Source organism: Dromaius novaehollandiae, chromosome 3, assembly GCF_036370855.1.
Source record: "Dromaius novaehollandiae isolate bDroNov1 chromosome 3, bDroNov1.hap1, whole genome shotgun sequence".
Taxonomy (NCBI): Eukaryota; Metazoa; Chordata; class Aves; order Casuariiformes; family Dromaiidae; genus Dromaius; species Dromaius novaehollandiae.
Window position 1 is genome coordinate 40,244,481 of NC_088100.1, and position 16,051 is coordinate 40,260,531.

The window sequence follows — 16,051 nt, forward strand, 5'->3', positions numbered from 1 at the left end:
TAGGTTAAAAGAACCCAAAATTATTTTAGGTAGTTATATTAATTTTACTCTTGACAAATAATAGAAAACAAAGACCACAACAAAGTGGCATTTAGGTAAGCAAGAGTTTTCAGATGCCTGAAACCTAGAATTCAGATCCAAGTAACAGCAATTGGATGTTTAGATCAAAACATATTCTTCTGTTCCAATGGATTGTGCTTCCAGAACATCTGTCCTTGTGCAGTACCTGTTAGCCATCCCACGTACTTGGGATCAACAAACAAGAGAATGTCTTTGGTTCTCTTTTTCCTTTCCTTAATACTTCCTGCAAGCTTATGTGTGAATTCGCACCAGCTGGAATAGTCTAGCACATTTATTAGAGGTTCTGTGGAAATAAAAAACAGCTTCGGGACCCAGGCCCCACCTTGGCCCAGTCCAGGGCCGTCAACTGCCACCCCATGACGCCGCAGCGGTGCCGGCTCCAGCCCCGCCACGGCCCGGCCCAAGGACCCCCCAGCCCCGGGGCTGGCATCATGTCACTCTCTGCCTCTTTTCTTAATTCCTTCTACTTTGAACAAACCGGCTCCCCCCCGCCGGCTCCTGCTTGCCCCGCTCCTACCCCACGCTCCGCCCCGCTTTCCCTCCCCCCACAACGGCCGGCGCTGCCGGGCCCTCCGACCCGCAGCCGCCGCCCTCCCTCGGGGTCTCTCCACACGAGCACCAGCCCCTTCGATAGGGCGGGCGGAGGGGCTTATGTTTTTGGAGGTTTATTTGGGGAGGAAGAAGACGAAAACGGGCAATGCGGCCGCACCCAACCGACACCGCACCCCGCCCTCCCCCTCCCCCTCCCCCCATCCGCCCCGCTGCGGCGCCAGCGGCCTCCGCCCGGCAGGAGGCGCGCGAGTAGCCGCCCCGCCCCCTGCGCCGCCAGCCTGAGGCTCGGCTCGCGGCGCGGGTGAGTGGCGGCGGGGAGCGGAGTGCGGCGGCGGGTGGCTGCGCGCGCTGGCGCGGAGCGTTAACGGTTCCCCTGTTCCCCCCCCGCTACCGGCCCGCGGAGCCGTTGGTGGCTCCTCGCGGGCCTTGCGCGTCGTGGCTCGTTCGGGCCCTCCACACCGGCCCCAGCTTGTTCCCTGGAAAGCTGCCCGCCTCCTCCCAAGCGTAAAGCCGCGAGCGGCGCCTGGAGGGAAGCGGCAGCCCACAGGGAGTTCCCCTGCTGCCGAGCCCCCGGCTCAGGTGGAGGGTTTCTGCCTTCTGTCTTAGGCTTGTTTCTGCTCAAGGGCAGGACAACGGAGCCAGGCCGAGTTGCTGTGCATTTACGCTTCATGTATGGTGGTGGGCTGCCCTAAGCCTGAAGCACCTTGTGCCCATGTGGTCCCCTTTGACCGACCTTGGTGCTGACCTGACCTCCCTGGTCGCCTTTGGCCGACCTTGGTGCTGACCTGATCTCCCTGCTGTGCCTAGGGCCCTGCACAGCGGCGCCCTCTTTCTCCTCTGCACCCAAGTCAGCACCGTTAACCAAAGACTGGTTTGGTTCACGGTCGTTCAGGTGGCATCTCGTTTGTGTGGGCATCTCTTTTGTGTGATGTGTTCCTCTTGCATGAAAATGAGATTGAAGTTCGGGACAACTATGGGGGCAGTGACCACACTACCATGGGGCGTGGGCTGCCCTGTCATATCTAAGATTAAAAAAAAAAAAGAATGTGCTCTGGTACGTTTCTTGTGGCGTTGTTTGTTCAGCAGTGTAGACTGCTGTTAGGTCCACAGACAGCTTAAGCATCAGCCAAATGCAAGTAAGAAAAACAAGCCCATATCAGTAGGCTTACATTTGCTCTGTAAAGATCTCCATCTGCAAAGGTTCATTTTAGAATGCACAAAATTGAGAAGATGTGAAAACCAGTGTGCTTAAAGTGGAGAAGTTAGATAACACCAAAGGCAATAGTTGTTATATACACAAATTCATGGTGGAAGAACAAAAGCTGAGTGTCAACACAGATTAACTGAATGTACTTTGTTTGTTTGTTTGAAGAAAATGACCTCTATTTTTCATTTTGTTTTTAGGAAGTATTCAGAATTAATTAAAATGTCTTCCACCAAACCTCCAAATGAAAATGAAACACCCAAAGAGAGAATTCCAGGATTGAGGGGTGTTCGAACAACCACACTCTTCCGAGCTGTGAACCCAGAGCTTTTCATTAAACCTGTAAGAAGCTCATTCAAGAGTACCTAAATATGCTTAGAGAGGCATGGTTGCTTTAAAATAATAATTACAATTCTGTGTGCATTATATAACCATATCTTGTTATGCAAACCACCTAGTAGTGTAACTAAAAATATTTTTGTTTTTTTCCAGTCTGATTGTTAAGTGCCCAGAACATTATATTGTTTATATCCATTTTTTATTCCACCATTATATTGTCTGATTCTTTTCTGTCTAATTGGATTACTTTCAGAAAGACTGCTTACAGGCATATTGTCCTTGTGATTTGACGGGTTGAGTAATAGGAGTCCTCTTAAATGTTTAAAAGGGAATGAATTCTAAAATGCATCTTCTTTAATAATAAAGAATGGGATTTTTTGGTAGCTTTTAAATATTTTGGAGATTTTTCTTTTTCTCTCTGTCTCTCTCTCCTTAATATACCCAAAGTTTTAGGAACCTGTAAAAATTTTGGTGAACTTCCTTGTATCTTTTACAGAACTGCAGCGTGCTTGCTCACTCATGCTCTGTCTCTGTCTGTCTGTCTGTCTATCTGTCTCTTTATATATGCATGTATGTACAATTATTGTCTTGTTTATTAAATAAGTTAATTTAATAGCTGTAAAAAATGAGTTTCATCGTGCTTGATAGCAGGTAGTATAAGTTATTCAGCACATTTCATTGATCTGAGGTACCTGATTCCATGCTGTTAGAAAACCCACCAGTATTGTTAGCTCTGGCACCAATAGTCTCTTAACATTCATAAGGTGGTAGCTCAAAAAGCAAAAAGTTAATAGAAAAATATTGAGGCAATATTTGCCTACCATTCCTGATTCATAGTTTTTTTTAAATTGTGATGAAGGAGGGTGACATGGCAGAGTACTTTAAATGGAGTTTTATATAGGATAGCAGTGTGATTTAAACATATCAGCCAATATTCTTTGTTACAATATTTGCTTTTATAATTAAATTGGTGATACTCTCATTTTATTTACACCTACAGAACTCAGTGGTATCAGCAAGACTGTGTCAAATTCTGTGTATATAATAAATGTTGACTTTGTGACAACAATATATGATTTGTTTCAGAGAAATAAAGTTACTTGGCAGGAGCATAGTGCATTGTCCCAGTAGTACATGAAGATGAATTTTTCTAGAAATTTGTAACAGCTACCTGTTATAATGGGTTTTGGCCAGTTCAAACATGCTCAGACAGCATTTGTGACCAGCAAAGGACAGCACACTAGGCAATATGATGTTCTGTCTCCAAAAAAGGAGAGCCCTCCTTTTCAGAGGGAACTCCTTTTGCAGTCACAAAGTCAGGTCTCCTTTCTTGCTGCTTATCAAAGTCATTTGGATCAGTCTACCAAAAAGGCAGTGATGATTTTTGCAAATGTCGAAATAGACTACTGTTCACTCTCTAATCTAAGACTGAAAAATACAATGTTTGTGATGAAGGAGAAAAAGTTTTGAGTACAAATGCATATTAATCTTTTATTTTTGACAGAACAAACCTGTGATGGCATTCGGACTTGTAGGAATTACCCTCTGCGTGGCCTACCTTGGTTATCTGCATGCAACAGTAGGGAATAAAAAGGACCTCTATGAAGCAATTGACAGTGAAGGGTCCAGATATATGCGGAGGAAAACTTCCAAGTGGGACTGAAGGAGGAAGGAAGGAAATCTGCAAATCAATCACAGAGTTTTTCAAGGCAACTACTATTTCTTTCTCTGTCCATTGAAATAATGGATAAATGTCTCCCTTGCCATTTAATCCAATTTATGTTCCATTATAAATTTCATGCATCTAAAAATAAATGGTAATTAAGATATATACAAACAGTAAAGTGATTTTAAGAATTGTTGCCTGGGATCTTCACAACATGTCAGAAGAGACACAATTGACTGATGTGCAGACTAGACTGGTAAATGCCCATAGAAATGTATATGATAGTTCAACTCATTCCTCTGTTTGATTAAGGTGAAAACAAGGGTTTGTCTATTATTTTTTAAACAGGAGGTATATTACATTGTCTGTGAAAAGATAAAGTTGACCTCTTGTTCTGTTGAAAGTTGACAATTACAATTTTGCAAGTAAAATATTTTTAAGGTAATGTTAGATCTGATAAAAAAGTTGCTGAAGGGTTTTATTTAATGAAGGAAATTGTAAAATACAGACCAAAATGATCCTTGGATTATTCCTGACTATTATTGGACATCCTTTCTTACTCTTTTGAACTACTTTTTCTCTGACTTCCTGAGGAAATGAGACTTGTGCAATTACTTTATCTATGTATTTATCAGTTGTCTCAACTCTCATCAAAGCATTTGAACCTTTTATTTAACTTCAGTTGAATTGGAAAAATTTCAAACAAGAATACATCCCAACAAGTTTTGTTAAAAAGTAAGTATCCAGATAGAGGAGAAAAAGTTAAGTAAGTGCTCCTGCCAAGAGAAAGGCAGGAAGAACTCAGCCATCACCTGTCCTCTTTGGCATGAGACAGCAGACCAGTGAACATCCTGGTATCAGCTCGCCAATCAGCGTGTATAACTCCAGGTTAGCCAGAGATTGCATGGTGTTTGTGTCTGGTCAGCACAACCAAAAATAGAGTGCTGGGGAGGGGGTCGGTAATACCAGAGGATAAAAAGTATGGGACCTGGTGTTATTAGAGTGCTGCAGACTAGGGGCATGAAAAAGTTCTGGGGTGTAATGGATAGTGCCATAAGGGCTAAGCAAAAAAATCTGTGATTTTGAAAGAGAAAAGGCACAAATAGGAGAAGATTCAAATTCGTAAGAAATCAAGCGTTGTTAATTCCTGTACTCATGTAACTTTTTGTTTGTAAGTTGCATTTCAAAAACTACATTTCTCTCTGTTGCATTAATTTATTATAAGTCACTGAACTCAAATTAAAGATGGAAAGTCTAAAATCATCAGGTTCTTATGGCCACAGAGGGAAAAGAATTCATCAGCGTGAACAAGCTCAGTTTCTGCATGTGGGTTGGAGGTGACCCCCTGGCTGTGAGCATGGCAGGGGGCAACTGGATGTTGTGGCATTTACGTAGTGCGTGAGGTGGTCCGCACATAAGCCTTCCTGCTTCGCTTTGCCTTGAGCAAACCGTGCAGGTGGGTAATTTCCTATTCCAGCACTGAGACCTTATCCTGTGAGTGAGCATTTCCAGCTGCTTCTGTGTGTCGAGCATTTCCTAGACAGTATCCCAACAGCCAAACTCTGAGACATGGTGAGAGGGTGCATACCAGGCTGTGCTCTTTTTTCCACCAAAGACCCTGCAATATTCTGGCTGCATTTTTCCATTCACCTCCTCATATTTACACCTCCATTAAATGCCCCCAAGAAGTTGAACAACCTCTTTAGCCCAAGAAGGAAGAATGTGTGAAGGGCATCTGCTCTGCTCTGCAGCTCTCAGAATTGTTTGGGGTTTTGTTATCCAGAGGATGAAGAAGGTGGCTTTGGAATGACTGCCTTAAGGGACAGCAGTTGCTCAATGGGATTTCTCTGCATGTCCCTCTAAATCCTGTGTTTTGAACCTGTGATTTTCCTCCTGTCCATGTTTTATAGTTACCTTTACCCAAAATTCAGCTGGGCCTTGGTTTGGCCACCTTCCTCTTGAGAATGGAGGCGAGCTTTGATGGAACTGTATCAAATAAATAGCAGCGTTTTCACAGCCTTTAAAGCATATTCCCCTCTGTGAGCCTAGATGCCTCACAACAGCAGAGTCTTGGGGCAAATCTAAAAGCTTGCAAGAGACTGCGTTTTGAGAGGTGAAACAATTTTCAGCTTAATTAATAAAACACTCAGAATCATCAGATGCTCTGTATATCCCAAAGGATATATTTTGTTTCATAGGATATGAAGGATCTTCAGAATTAATCTTTTCTTTTAAGAAGGGTTATGCGGGATTTTAGCTCCGTATTCTTCAGTTCATTAAAAAGCCTGAGACTTCTATATTTGCGTGGATTTGACTAAATGATGCCAAAAACAGTGCTACATGCAAGTAACCTGTTTTTTTTATAAATGCATTGATCCTGATACGAGCAGATGCTTCAAAATGAGCAAGCCCAATCAGTCATTTTCACATATTTGGGAATGATGTGGGGTTTGGGTTCTTAAATGTCGAATTATGTTTTGTGAAGTGAATATGGATCTGGAAGTTACTGGGGAAAAAAGGGGAAGGGAAGGAAAAAGGTCTAGGATTAATCTGGGCAGAGCCTAGGTGATGCACGTATCCATGGGACTTCATAAAAAAAGTATGTCTGAGATGGGGCCTGTTATCTGTTGGATGGAGTAATGTCTCATTGACCAGACTAATCCAGAACAGTCCTGGCTGAAGGAAGAGTGAATGTTTACACTTGTTCTTATTTTTAAGATTCTCCATATTTATTTGTGGGAACTGCTGCACAGGTAGCTCTCTTAATGCTACAGAAATTATATATAAAAAGATTATGCTCAAATATAATACAAATGCAAATGCAGAGAAGAATGTAGTAAATTAATGGACACTAAAGTACTAATACTGGAATTTGTTGTTTTAAGTACCTGATCTTTAACACATAAAAACTGTGTGTGTTGAGATTAAAGCAAAAATCCCCACCCAGACAAAACTATGTCAATAACAAAACTTGTTCATTGGACTCTGGAAGCAGAGCTCCCCTTATGCATACAGAGGATAAGCAAACACCACCAGTACAATTTATTTTATCCTGCTTCTCTCAATTTCATTTTCAGTATAGTAATAAAAGTTTATGATGAATGATAGCTGGCTTGACAGGAACTGTAAGTCAAAATGATTTCCTGGGCAGGGACTTTTTTCAGCTTTTTGCCAATTCCTCATTATCTGTGCTGGCATACACGTCTTTACCAACAACAGCTACAAAATGCTGTGATTCAAATACCTGAAACAGTAGCTATTGCCCTGTTCTTAAAATCTCCGTAGACTACATGCCTTGAATAGGAATTATTGACATTCAGCAAAAAAAAGGCAGTAAACCCCCAAAGCCTGCTGCGATGCTGCTTACCTCTATTATCGGGGAAAGTTCTTTGTGAGCAAAGCTAGTCCTGCCTAGTAACAGTTGCCATGTAGGAAGTTGGACTAAGGCTGAAAGGGGTCAGTTTATATAAACCTCCCTCATCATCTGCCTGCAGCATGTGACTGAGTTGTCAGCATGTATGAATCTTAATCCAAAGGCAAGCATTTTAGATAACATGGTAAAAAATAATGATTAATGATTTTTCTCTCTGCACTGGCTTGCCTGTTTTCTGTAGCAACAATAAGCAGTTTGCCTGCAAGCAAGAGATCTATCCAGAATATAGTTCTGACATTTTAGTAACTGTGTTACAGAAAAAGACTAGAATACCACAATGATTAGAAATCCAGATTTCGACTCCTTTGTTTGCTGTGCTCTCTGTTCAAAAATAATATCACCACCACCTTCCCCTGCTACTTTCGATCTGATTCGGGAGTATAAGCCTTTCAAAACACGGTATTACACTCATCAGGATATACTGGGTAAGTTTCTGAAATCCTTTCCGTGCAATTTGAGATTTAGGAATACTCAAAAGGCTGCTCTATCCCTCTTTTTTTGAGGGTCGTGAAGGCATTCACATTTCGGTAAGAACAAACTGCACTTGCCTTCTGAATATTAACAAATCCTGCACATTCAGTGGGGGGACAGGGCCAGCTACCCTATAGCACATGACGGCATTCAGATTTGCATGTGCTGAAGTGCGAAAGAGAATTAGCTGTGAGAATGTTAGCAAATGTTTTCTAAGGCTCATGTAGATTGCAAAGAAGTAGACTGGAATAAAATTTGTGAGCAGCATCCCCTCATCCTGCAGCAGGACCCAGCTGGGATACTTTATCCTGAATCCTACCCTCTCCTGTCTGATCCTGGCCAGTGACCTTATCTTGAAACTCTGCCAGGGCCTGGTACAAACTGTATTTAAGTCAGCAGAGTTTTCCTTTGGTATCAGTAGCCTTGGGATCAAGAAAGTAAGTTTTTCTTTCTGTGTTAATTTTAGCACAATTACCATCTCAAGTCTCTATGTTACAGCTGTGTTGAGCATAACTTTAAAAAAATAATTTAAACATAGTACCTTCATTGTGGGAAAAGGCTAAACAAACAGCTGACAAACTGCTCTGAAGAGTGATATGACATACTGATATAAACACTTTGCAAAGCTGAGGTTTGGTTTTTCTAGCCTACCACAGTTGTAACTTAAATGATGAAGGAAAACATATGGCAGCATTCACATGTTTGAGGATCTAGCAGGAGTATGAAGTAACTTTATGTGCTATGCCTAATTATCATAGAGGTTTCTGATCAGCAGTATGAAGTTCTGTTGAAATCACACTGTGCATTTTAATTAACGCTCCTTGCAAGAGGGGTGTGTTTGGTTTCTATTTTAAACAATATCAAGGCTATTGAAAGCACAGTAAGAGGATGAATGCTGTATGCATCTCATAACACAAAGCCTCAGGACTTTGTTGGCATAAACAAGGTAAGACACATTCAGAAAGCCTTAGAAAGCCTCCCTTTAAATTATTTTCTCTTTACTTAATATAATGGACTGGGGACAAGCTTACTCGGTCAGGGTACAAAATGTTTGTGGTTAAGGCTTATGCACAGTAGACTTCCGTTTATTTTGCTTATTTAAATCTGTTCACCCCTTTGTCCCGTCCTGCTGTCCCTTCCCATGAACTTCATCCAGGTTAGCTCCATGAACGGACTTTGTCCTCCCATGTGGAGGAGGAAGAAACCTGGAGTGATAGAAGGGGACTTAATCCTCCAGTAGCTATGTCAAGTTAGCTGTCTTGAGGCTGTATTCCTTTTTCATTTTCCTAATAATGCTGAGTGAGAATACATGACCCTTCAGCCCTGCAGGGAATAGTTAAGGATCTGAAGCAGTGCTCAGGCTAGGCAGGAAGCCACTGGGTAGAAAAGGTGAGGGGAGGGATCTGAAATTCCACTCTTGCATGGGGTTTTTAGGCTGTAGAAAGGCATCTCTGCCCACCTCTCTCTGCAGTGGCTTCTCCTCTTCTGGGCCACCGCTGGTGCGAAGGCCATCCAAACACCTCAGCAGGGCAATCTATTTACTTCCACAGCATTTCCACGAGAAGAGATGGTGCCGCCAGGATTTTGTTTAGACTGCATCCACATCTCTAATGGCATCTGCTCCAGGGAGCGACCCCTGGACGAGGCCCTGTGGCACTGCATGGCTTACTGCCACACTGCTTCAGCCGCTCTTTTCGGAAGGGATTAGCTGCCCTCCCGTCGCGCCAGCCTGGGCCTTCCTTGGGCCCCAGACAGTGCACAGCAGCATGGAGACCAGGGAATTGTTTTTTATGTGTATGCTCTCCTCCAAATACCTACTATATTCTACCTTAGCCACCCAAGAATATTTGCTGTGTGCCCCAAAAGTGGCATGAAAGCATCTAGGGGTACCTTGGGGCAAGACACCTTGCTGAAAGCCTTGGAAGGCTGTAGGGCCCAGGGAGCCAAAGGTGGCCCTCTCTCACCCATAGCATCTTAGGGGGAGCAAAAGTATTCCCAGAGCTGCAGCGGGGTGCAGTCGCAGGCAGAACTGGACAAATCATTCCCAAGAAAGCTCAGAAGTGACCTATTGTTTGTGCAGTGGGAATGAGGAGTCAGGAGTGACTCCTGTAATGCCCCCCTATTTTTCAACCCTGCGTAGAAGGTGAGAGACCTGGGTTCATTACCTTCTTCAGCTTTGAAGGTTCAAATTTGCACCTTACAAAAAATAATTTAACTCTTAATTCCTGTGGCAGACACCTGAGTCTTTTCATGGATCACACCTTAACTCCATGGATAGGGCTCTTTTTCAAGTCCAACATGTACCATTACATTTATCGAATTGCATAAGCAATAATATTTATGTGTACCTATATGTAAATATAAGTGAAATAAGGATTCATACTTGTTTAGCTTTTTGTTTTTTAACTTAGCTATGGAACTAAGCAAAAGGGTTGGGAGACTTACAATTTTCTGCATTCTAGTTGTTTGCTGTGCATGATACATTTATGTTGATTGAACAGAGATTGGAGCAAGCATTCAACAAGAATTACATAATAAGAAGGAAGCAGAGATACAAGAGCGTATTGAAAAAATGAAGGCCGAACTTTGGTCACAGGTAAATTAAATTACACTACTGTCATTTGAATGATGATGCTTCTCTGGTATATTCATTGTAGCATAAAGAGGGGATAAGGAACTTTGAGGTTATTGCTATGGAGCTGCCATTAATTTCAGCTGATCTTTTGTTCATAGATTTGTATGTGCACAGATTTCCCCAGTTTCTGATCTCAACAAAGCATACTTTGAATTAATAACAAATTTTACCTCTGTTCAGAAAATGCCCTCTAAAGCATACAAAAGTTAACAGCTGGTAAAGCTGTTCCACATAGTGCTTTGTGAGATTCTGAAGCTGCCCTTTATATTATGCATACATATAGTGGTTACAACTGTGGCGGCTCAGTACTATTATGTGACCACATTTTAACAGGAATCACTGTAACAATATTGTCAAATGGGCCAAAATGCATTTGGCCCTCGGCATTTAAATTTAACTTGCTCTGACTTTTAAATGGAAAACAGCAGAACTATTGGATACAAAACCTTTGCTTCATCTTAATAGTATGTTAGTAGAATGTTAGCAACTGTATTCAAATAATTACTTGTTTTAAAGGCCGAAATGCGCACAGAAGATGCAGTGGAGAAAGCTCTTAAAGAGGCAGCAGCTAACCACAATGCATTTGTTCAAGACCTTAAACAAAAACATGGAAAGGAATTAAGGGTATGAACTAGTTTGCTTTCATTACTGTGGAAATAGCCAGCATGACAGAATTATCTTTTCAACAATCCAGACTGTCATCCTTAAAAATAGATATTTTTTTATGTTTGCACATATCCATGATCTTCATTCATCTGGGATTTGAACTCTAGTGTCAAGTGAAGCAGATGGCATGAAAGATTTACACCAGTGGGTTTTTTCCTTGTGCCAGATAGGATGTGACCTTGATCTGCCTAGTTTTCTAATTCACTTTCAGAATGTTTCACATTTTCTTATTGAATGAAATTTGGTTAACTTTTGCAAAATTCGCTGTAAGGCCTTAATTCAGCCAGATACTTAACCTGATTAAGTGCATTTCTTAAGGACAGTTAAATATATAAGCTTAACTTTAAATTTGTTCTGAAGTTTTGTGTACATCAAAGCTACGCAGATGTTTAACTGATTGGCTGAACCTGCAGCCTGGGTGGGATGGAGCTGAAGGAAAAATGCCAACATACACATCTTTCTAAATTAAGCACATCAACTTTAACTTTTTATTTCTATGTATACTCAGCACATGCTTTACATGGCTCTTTGAATATCTCAGAAAAGACTCAAAGACACATACAAAGAGAAAGGAAGGCAACCGCATTCTGGAACCGAGCCTTCTTGCTTTCTGCACTATTTCACAGGGTTTATTTACCACTACAGCATCTGAGCACTCTTCAGTCAGGCATTAAGCAGTACGTCTAACACCTGTCATCTTTAGTCTTGCAGCCTCCCACCACTTTGAAGTGCACACAGAGAATTGCTGGAGTGTTTTGCTTTGGAATTTTATTTTATACGAGTTCCTAAATAGCTATCTGTTTATACTGCCAAACAGTCAAAGCAATGTGCTTGGCATTTCAAGAGAAAAAGGAGTGAGGTTTACAGTGGTCTTAAGTTTCTGGCAGAGTCCATTCCATTATATGGAGCTGTTTTCCAAGAAAGCTCTCTTTTGCTGTCATAGCATCTGCTGAGGATAGTTGGTAGAACATCAGTTCCTCTTGTTTAACCATTGGTTTCATTGCCATAAGCCTATTATATATTTCTGCAGACCTGACTGCTCAGGATGTAGACACACACTATTTGTACAGATAAAATTAGCTCTAGTAACTGAGGACTAAAGAGCAGGTATGAAATTCAGCAGCCGAAACAAAAGAAAAAGCAGATATAACTGAAGTAGTTACAAGATATTTCAGGTTTGGTGGCTTGTTTCTTGCAGTTCATTTAAGAAATTTGTTAACAGTGAGCTAACTGCTTGTAGTTTAGTCACTGAACGAGTGATTAAAGGGTTTTCATGTGTAGGCTAGGTCAGAAACAATTGCTTTCAGCAGATAGCCTCAGGAATGGCTTTTTGCAGCAATGCTGATGTGGCTGTTCCACCACCACTAATGGTCAAAGGGTTTTCACCTTCTGGTAGGCAAGTCCTATTTTTTGCCACTTGCCAGCAGTAGGCAAACTATCAGTATCTGCAGAACTACAGAATACAGGGCTCGTTGGTGGGTATACAAAAGATTTACAGCAGACCTCATGTAACTCTGCTTGTCCTGTATGAGAAAACCCACAAAGATCTAAGCAGCTGGAGCTTTCCCAATAAAATCTTGCCACTTCCACAGAAGATGTGCTTGGCATGGGTCTTGGAAAGAACCGTGAATGGTGACAAAGCAGCCTCGATCACTGGGCAGTGAGCTAAGAGGGCTGGATTGCTCTGCTGGAAGATGAGGCTTTGCATGGGTTTGACACAGCCTACAATGGGAACAGAGATATACTGTGATATATTGAGTTTTCTGAGATCACACAGATGTATATGTCCATCCAGACCACTTAAGATTAGTGTAGTCACATCTTCGCTTACAAACCCTATCAATATCTTGCTGACAAATGTATTAAGGACATGTCCTCTTATCCATCTCACTCTAAAAACATGTCACCAAGCATTTGAACTTGTGAGGAGAAAGGTGCAGCTGTATCAGGGAACTTTTTGTGCATATGTGGAAAACACAGATGATGTGCAATACTGTTTTTAAGGTCAGAGCAGGGAGGTTAGTGCCTTGTCTGCTGGACAACAAAGATGCAGAGAAGCCTCAAGTAATGCAAAGCAAGGCCTATGCACAAAGGCCTTAGGCAGTCATTTAATGGGACTGGTGTTGTGTGGAAGGCTGTGTGGAAGCAGAGGGATGCAGCTAAGAAGCTTGGGGAAAGCATGGTACTAAGATTGCTGTTTTCACTATCAGAACTGGCACCATGCGATCTCAAAAGTTTTTACAGGCATTTTAAAAATAGTTCTAAATTTTTGTTTGGAACATACAAAGGAGAGTGTGTTAATTACTATGGATACCCCCATACAAAATTCCCAGTTGATGACATCAGTCACTTCTGTTATGATACGATACCGATCTGCTGACTATGTTCTGGCCACTCTTAATCTAAGACGCTAAAATAAGACACTGTAATTGCCCTTAATATATTATTGAAGTCTATTGTTCTGCTGGCCTTTGCTGGGGACTGTTTAAAGACAACTGAACAATAAGTTGTTACTGCTCCTTACATCTACTTTTAACATTGCTCAAGGAAGCGGTGAGGAAGGCAAAGGCGGAGATGCAGCAGTCCCTGGCAGATGAGCAGAAGAGAGAAGTTGAAGCTGTAGAGCAGCGCATGGCTCACAGGCTTCAGCGTGCCTTCCTGGAGTGTGCCCAAGAGAAGGTGCAAGCGATAGCTGAAGCCAGAAGGCAGGAGAGGGAAGTGGCACTGAATGAAACAGCCAGGCAGCAAAGGTGCTCTGAATGTTTCCTATGACTTGGCTTGCAAACATATTGTGCTAATGAAAACCACCAGACTTAAACAGCAGCATTGCTCAGGGGCAGGTCTTCTAGGAAAAATGGATAGATTCTTTAGAAAAACTGGTTTTGGAAATGTGAAGTGACGAGCAAGAGTTCCAGGCTCCCTCTCTCACTGACTCCACATGTAGAAGTAAAACATATTTTGTTCCTAAATGCTAGTATCACGGATCTAACCAAGGATCCAAAAGTTTGGGTTTTATGGCTGATTTACTGTATTCAAAAATAAAGATCTCATGAGCTTATTTTGCCCTTCATGACATCTATGCAAAACCTGAAGAAATGTGTTTATATGGAGAACTGGAGGATGGGGGAGAATCTAGTTGTATAAAGCTTTGTTAATTAAAAAGCTTTGATTTCATAATAATAACACACCCTTTCCCTTAAGAATGTGTAGAACACATTTTATTTTTGACAGTACAGCTAGCAAAATAACACTAGTATCACAATGAAAAGATCGATTCTTCAGGAATGTTCCTGTTTGATTTTTTTTTTCTGAATAGAGTCACACTTCAGTTTTGATCCATTATGTACCTTCATTTTCACTATTAAAACATACCCTTTCTGACAGAGATAAATCACATTCCACATAAACTTAGCTGGTCCCTTTAGCTTCTCCTGTTAGCAGAGTTCTGCAAAAAAATAACACTTTGCCAGCAAAGTGGAGAGAACAGTGACAGAGGGCAGAGATCGTCTTCTCTATATTGAACTATTTGTCTCAGTAGCCTTAATGGATGCCTAATACATCGTTCTTTATATGTCTCTGAGCCGAATCTGGTGAGCAATACCCATAATGTTTGGGCTATATAACATAAACTATATGTTTTATTAATGACCTGCTATGGAAAGATTTTCTCAATACATCTTAAAATTACAGATTTGTCTGTAACCTAGAAATCAGTGCTTAGATTTCAATTCAAGACAGTGTTTTTACTTGGGGCAGAATTGTTCAAAATCTATTTGAACTTAAGTGTGTACTTAATAGCTAGCTCAAAGAGAAGCCTAAATGAAGAGTGAAAAATTAATCCTTTACATTACATTTTTCCATTCAGAAGCAAGCATCATAAAAATATCATCATGGAGAAACATGCAGAAATAGAATCTTTTGCAACTAGATACCCAGCTACCTTTTTCTGTGTCATTGGTAGCCTTCTATGCTATTTAATTTCTGTGGTCTTACAGCAAGTTCTGATTTCAGGTATATTTGTAGTTGAATAAGAAAAGTTTTTACAATAACCTGAATAGACTTGAATTGTTTTTTTAATAATCTTTGATAACAGGTGTTCCCTACAAATCTTTTTTTCTTTTTCTTTTTAAAACAGAAGGCATTCAGACCAACTCAAAGAAGCAGGTGTATTAGCTGAGGAACTATATCATAAGAATATACAGCAATTAAAGAAAGAAAAAAGTCAGGAGATGAATATTGTCCTCGGTATCACACAAAGAAAGAATCAGTGTGAAACTGAAAAACAGCTCAAAGAAGCAGAGACCCTACATCATCATGAGCTGGAAAAAGTGATGATTACTCTGGAAGCAGCAGAAGACCAAGTGAAGACTCTCATCCAAAAATTGGAAAAAATGACAGCTCGGAAGGACAGCCTGGAAACTGAAATACAAGCAACAAGACAAGCTCTTCAAAAGTATATTGATGCCACATTTCCTAACCTGTCTCCAGGACAAGCAGATTTTATTCTGCCACTCAGAAAAGCATTTCAACAGAAAGACACCTCAAAAGAAACAGAGGAGAATGACAAAGAATATAAGAGAGCTGGTACTCGAAGTGCAATATTCCCTGCAAAGGTTAAATAGGATTGCAAATAGGTAATGCTGAAAAAATAAATTCATTTCTGTTCACCGAATTATATGCCTGTGGTTAGAAAGAGACAGAGAAAAATAATCACTGCTATATTAAATAATTAAATGGTGAGCCATGCTTAGAAATTATCCATTAATCTTTGTTTTACAAATGCTAGGTCAGAGGTTGGAACATATAGCACTTGAGGAAGATCCCATTCTTGAACCCTTCTTTCTTGAGGAGGGTTCAGAAAATCTGTCTCACAGTGAAGCATCAGTGCTTGGACTGTGAGGACTGTTGGCTGCGCCCCTGGACACTCCACTGTGCAGTTAGATACACAGACTCTGAACACCTTCGACCTGGGTTCTGAGGCTTACAGGGTGGTAAGATTTTATT

The 16,051-nt window shown here is 41.2% G+C and overlaps 2 protein-coding genes across 2 annotated transcripts; both read left to right on the top strand.

The window, feature by feature from the left end:
- Positions 1-835: 835 nt before the first annotated feature.
- SMIM8 (small integral membrane protein 8) lies at positions 836-4,368 on the top strand. Its single transcript, XM_026093373.2, has 3 exons — positions 836-934; positions 2,038-2,179; positions 3,681-4,368. Exons 2-3 carry the CDS (start codon positions 2,060-2,062, stop codon positions 3,837-3,839), a joined length of 279 nt encoding a protein of 92 aa, XP_025949158.1. The 5' UTR covers positions 836-934; positions 2,038-2,059; the 3' UTR covers positions 3,840-4,368.
- Positions 4,369-7,552: 3,184 nt separating this feature from the next.
- C3H6orf163 (chromosome 3 C6orf163 homolog) lies at positions 7,553-15,752 on the top strand. The gene is made up of 5 exons (XM_026093376.2): positions 7,553-7,700; positions 10,248-10,342; positions 10,898-11,005; positions 13,595-13,797; positions 15,183-15,752. Exons 1-5 carry the CDS (start codon positions 7,553-7,555, stop codon positions 15,667-15,669), a joined length of 1,041 nt encoding a protein of 346 aa, XP_025949161.1. The 3' UTR covers positions 15,670-15,752.
- Positions 15,753-16,051: the final 299 nt, after the last annotated feature.

Coding starts and splice junctions, on each gene's coding strand:
- SMIM8 (XM_026093373.2), top strand. CDS start 2,060: ATGTCTTCCACCAAACCTCCAAATGAAAATGAAACACCCAAAGAGAGA. Junction 2,180..3,680: donor CAGAGCTTTTCATTAAACCT/GTAAGAAGCTCA, acceptor TATTTTTGACAG/AACAAACCTGTGATGGCATT.
- C3H6orf163 (XM_026093376.2), top strand. CDS start 7,553: ATGATTAGAAATCCAGATTTCGACTCCTTTGTTTGCTGTGCTCTCTGT. Junction 7,701..10,247: donor CACTCATCAGGATATACTGG/GTAAGTTTCTGA, acceptor TTGATTGAACAG/AGATTGGAGCAAGCATTCAA. Junction 11,006..13,594: donor AACATGGAAAGGAATTAAGG/GTATGAACTAGT, acceptor ACATTGCTCAAG/GAAGCGGTGAGGAAGGCAAA.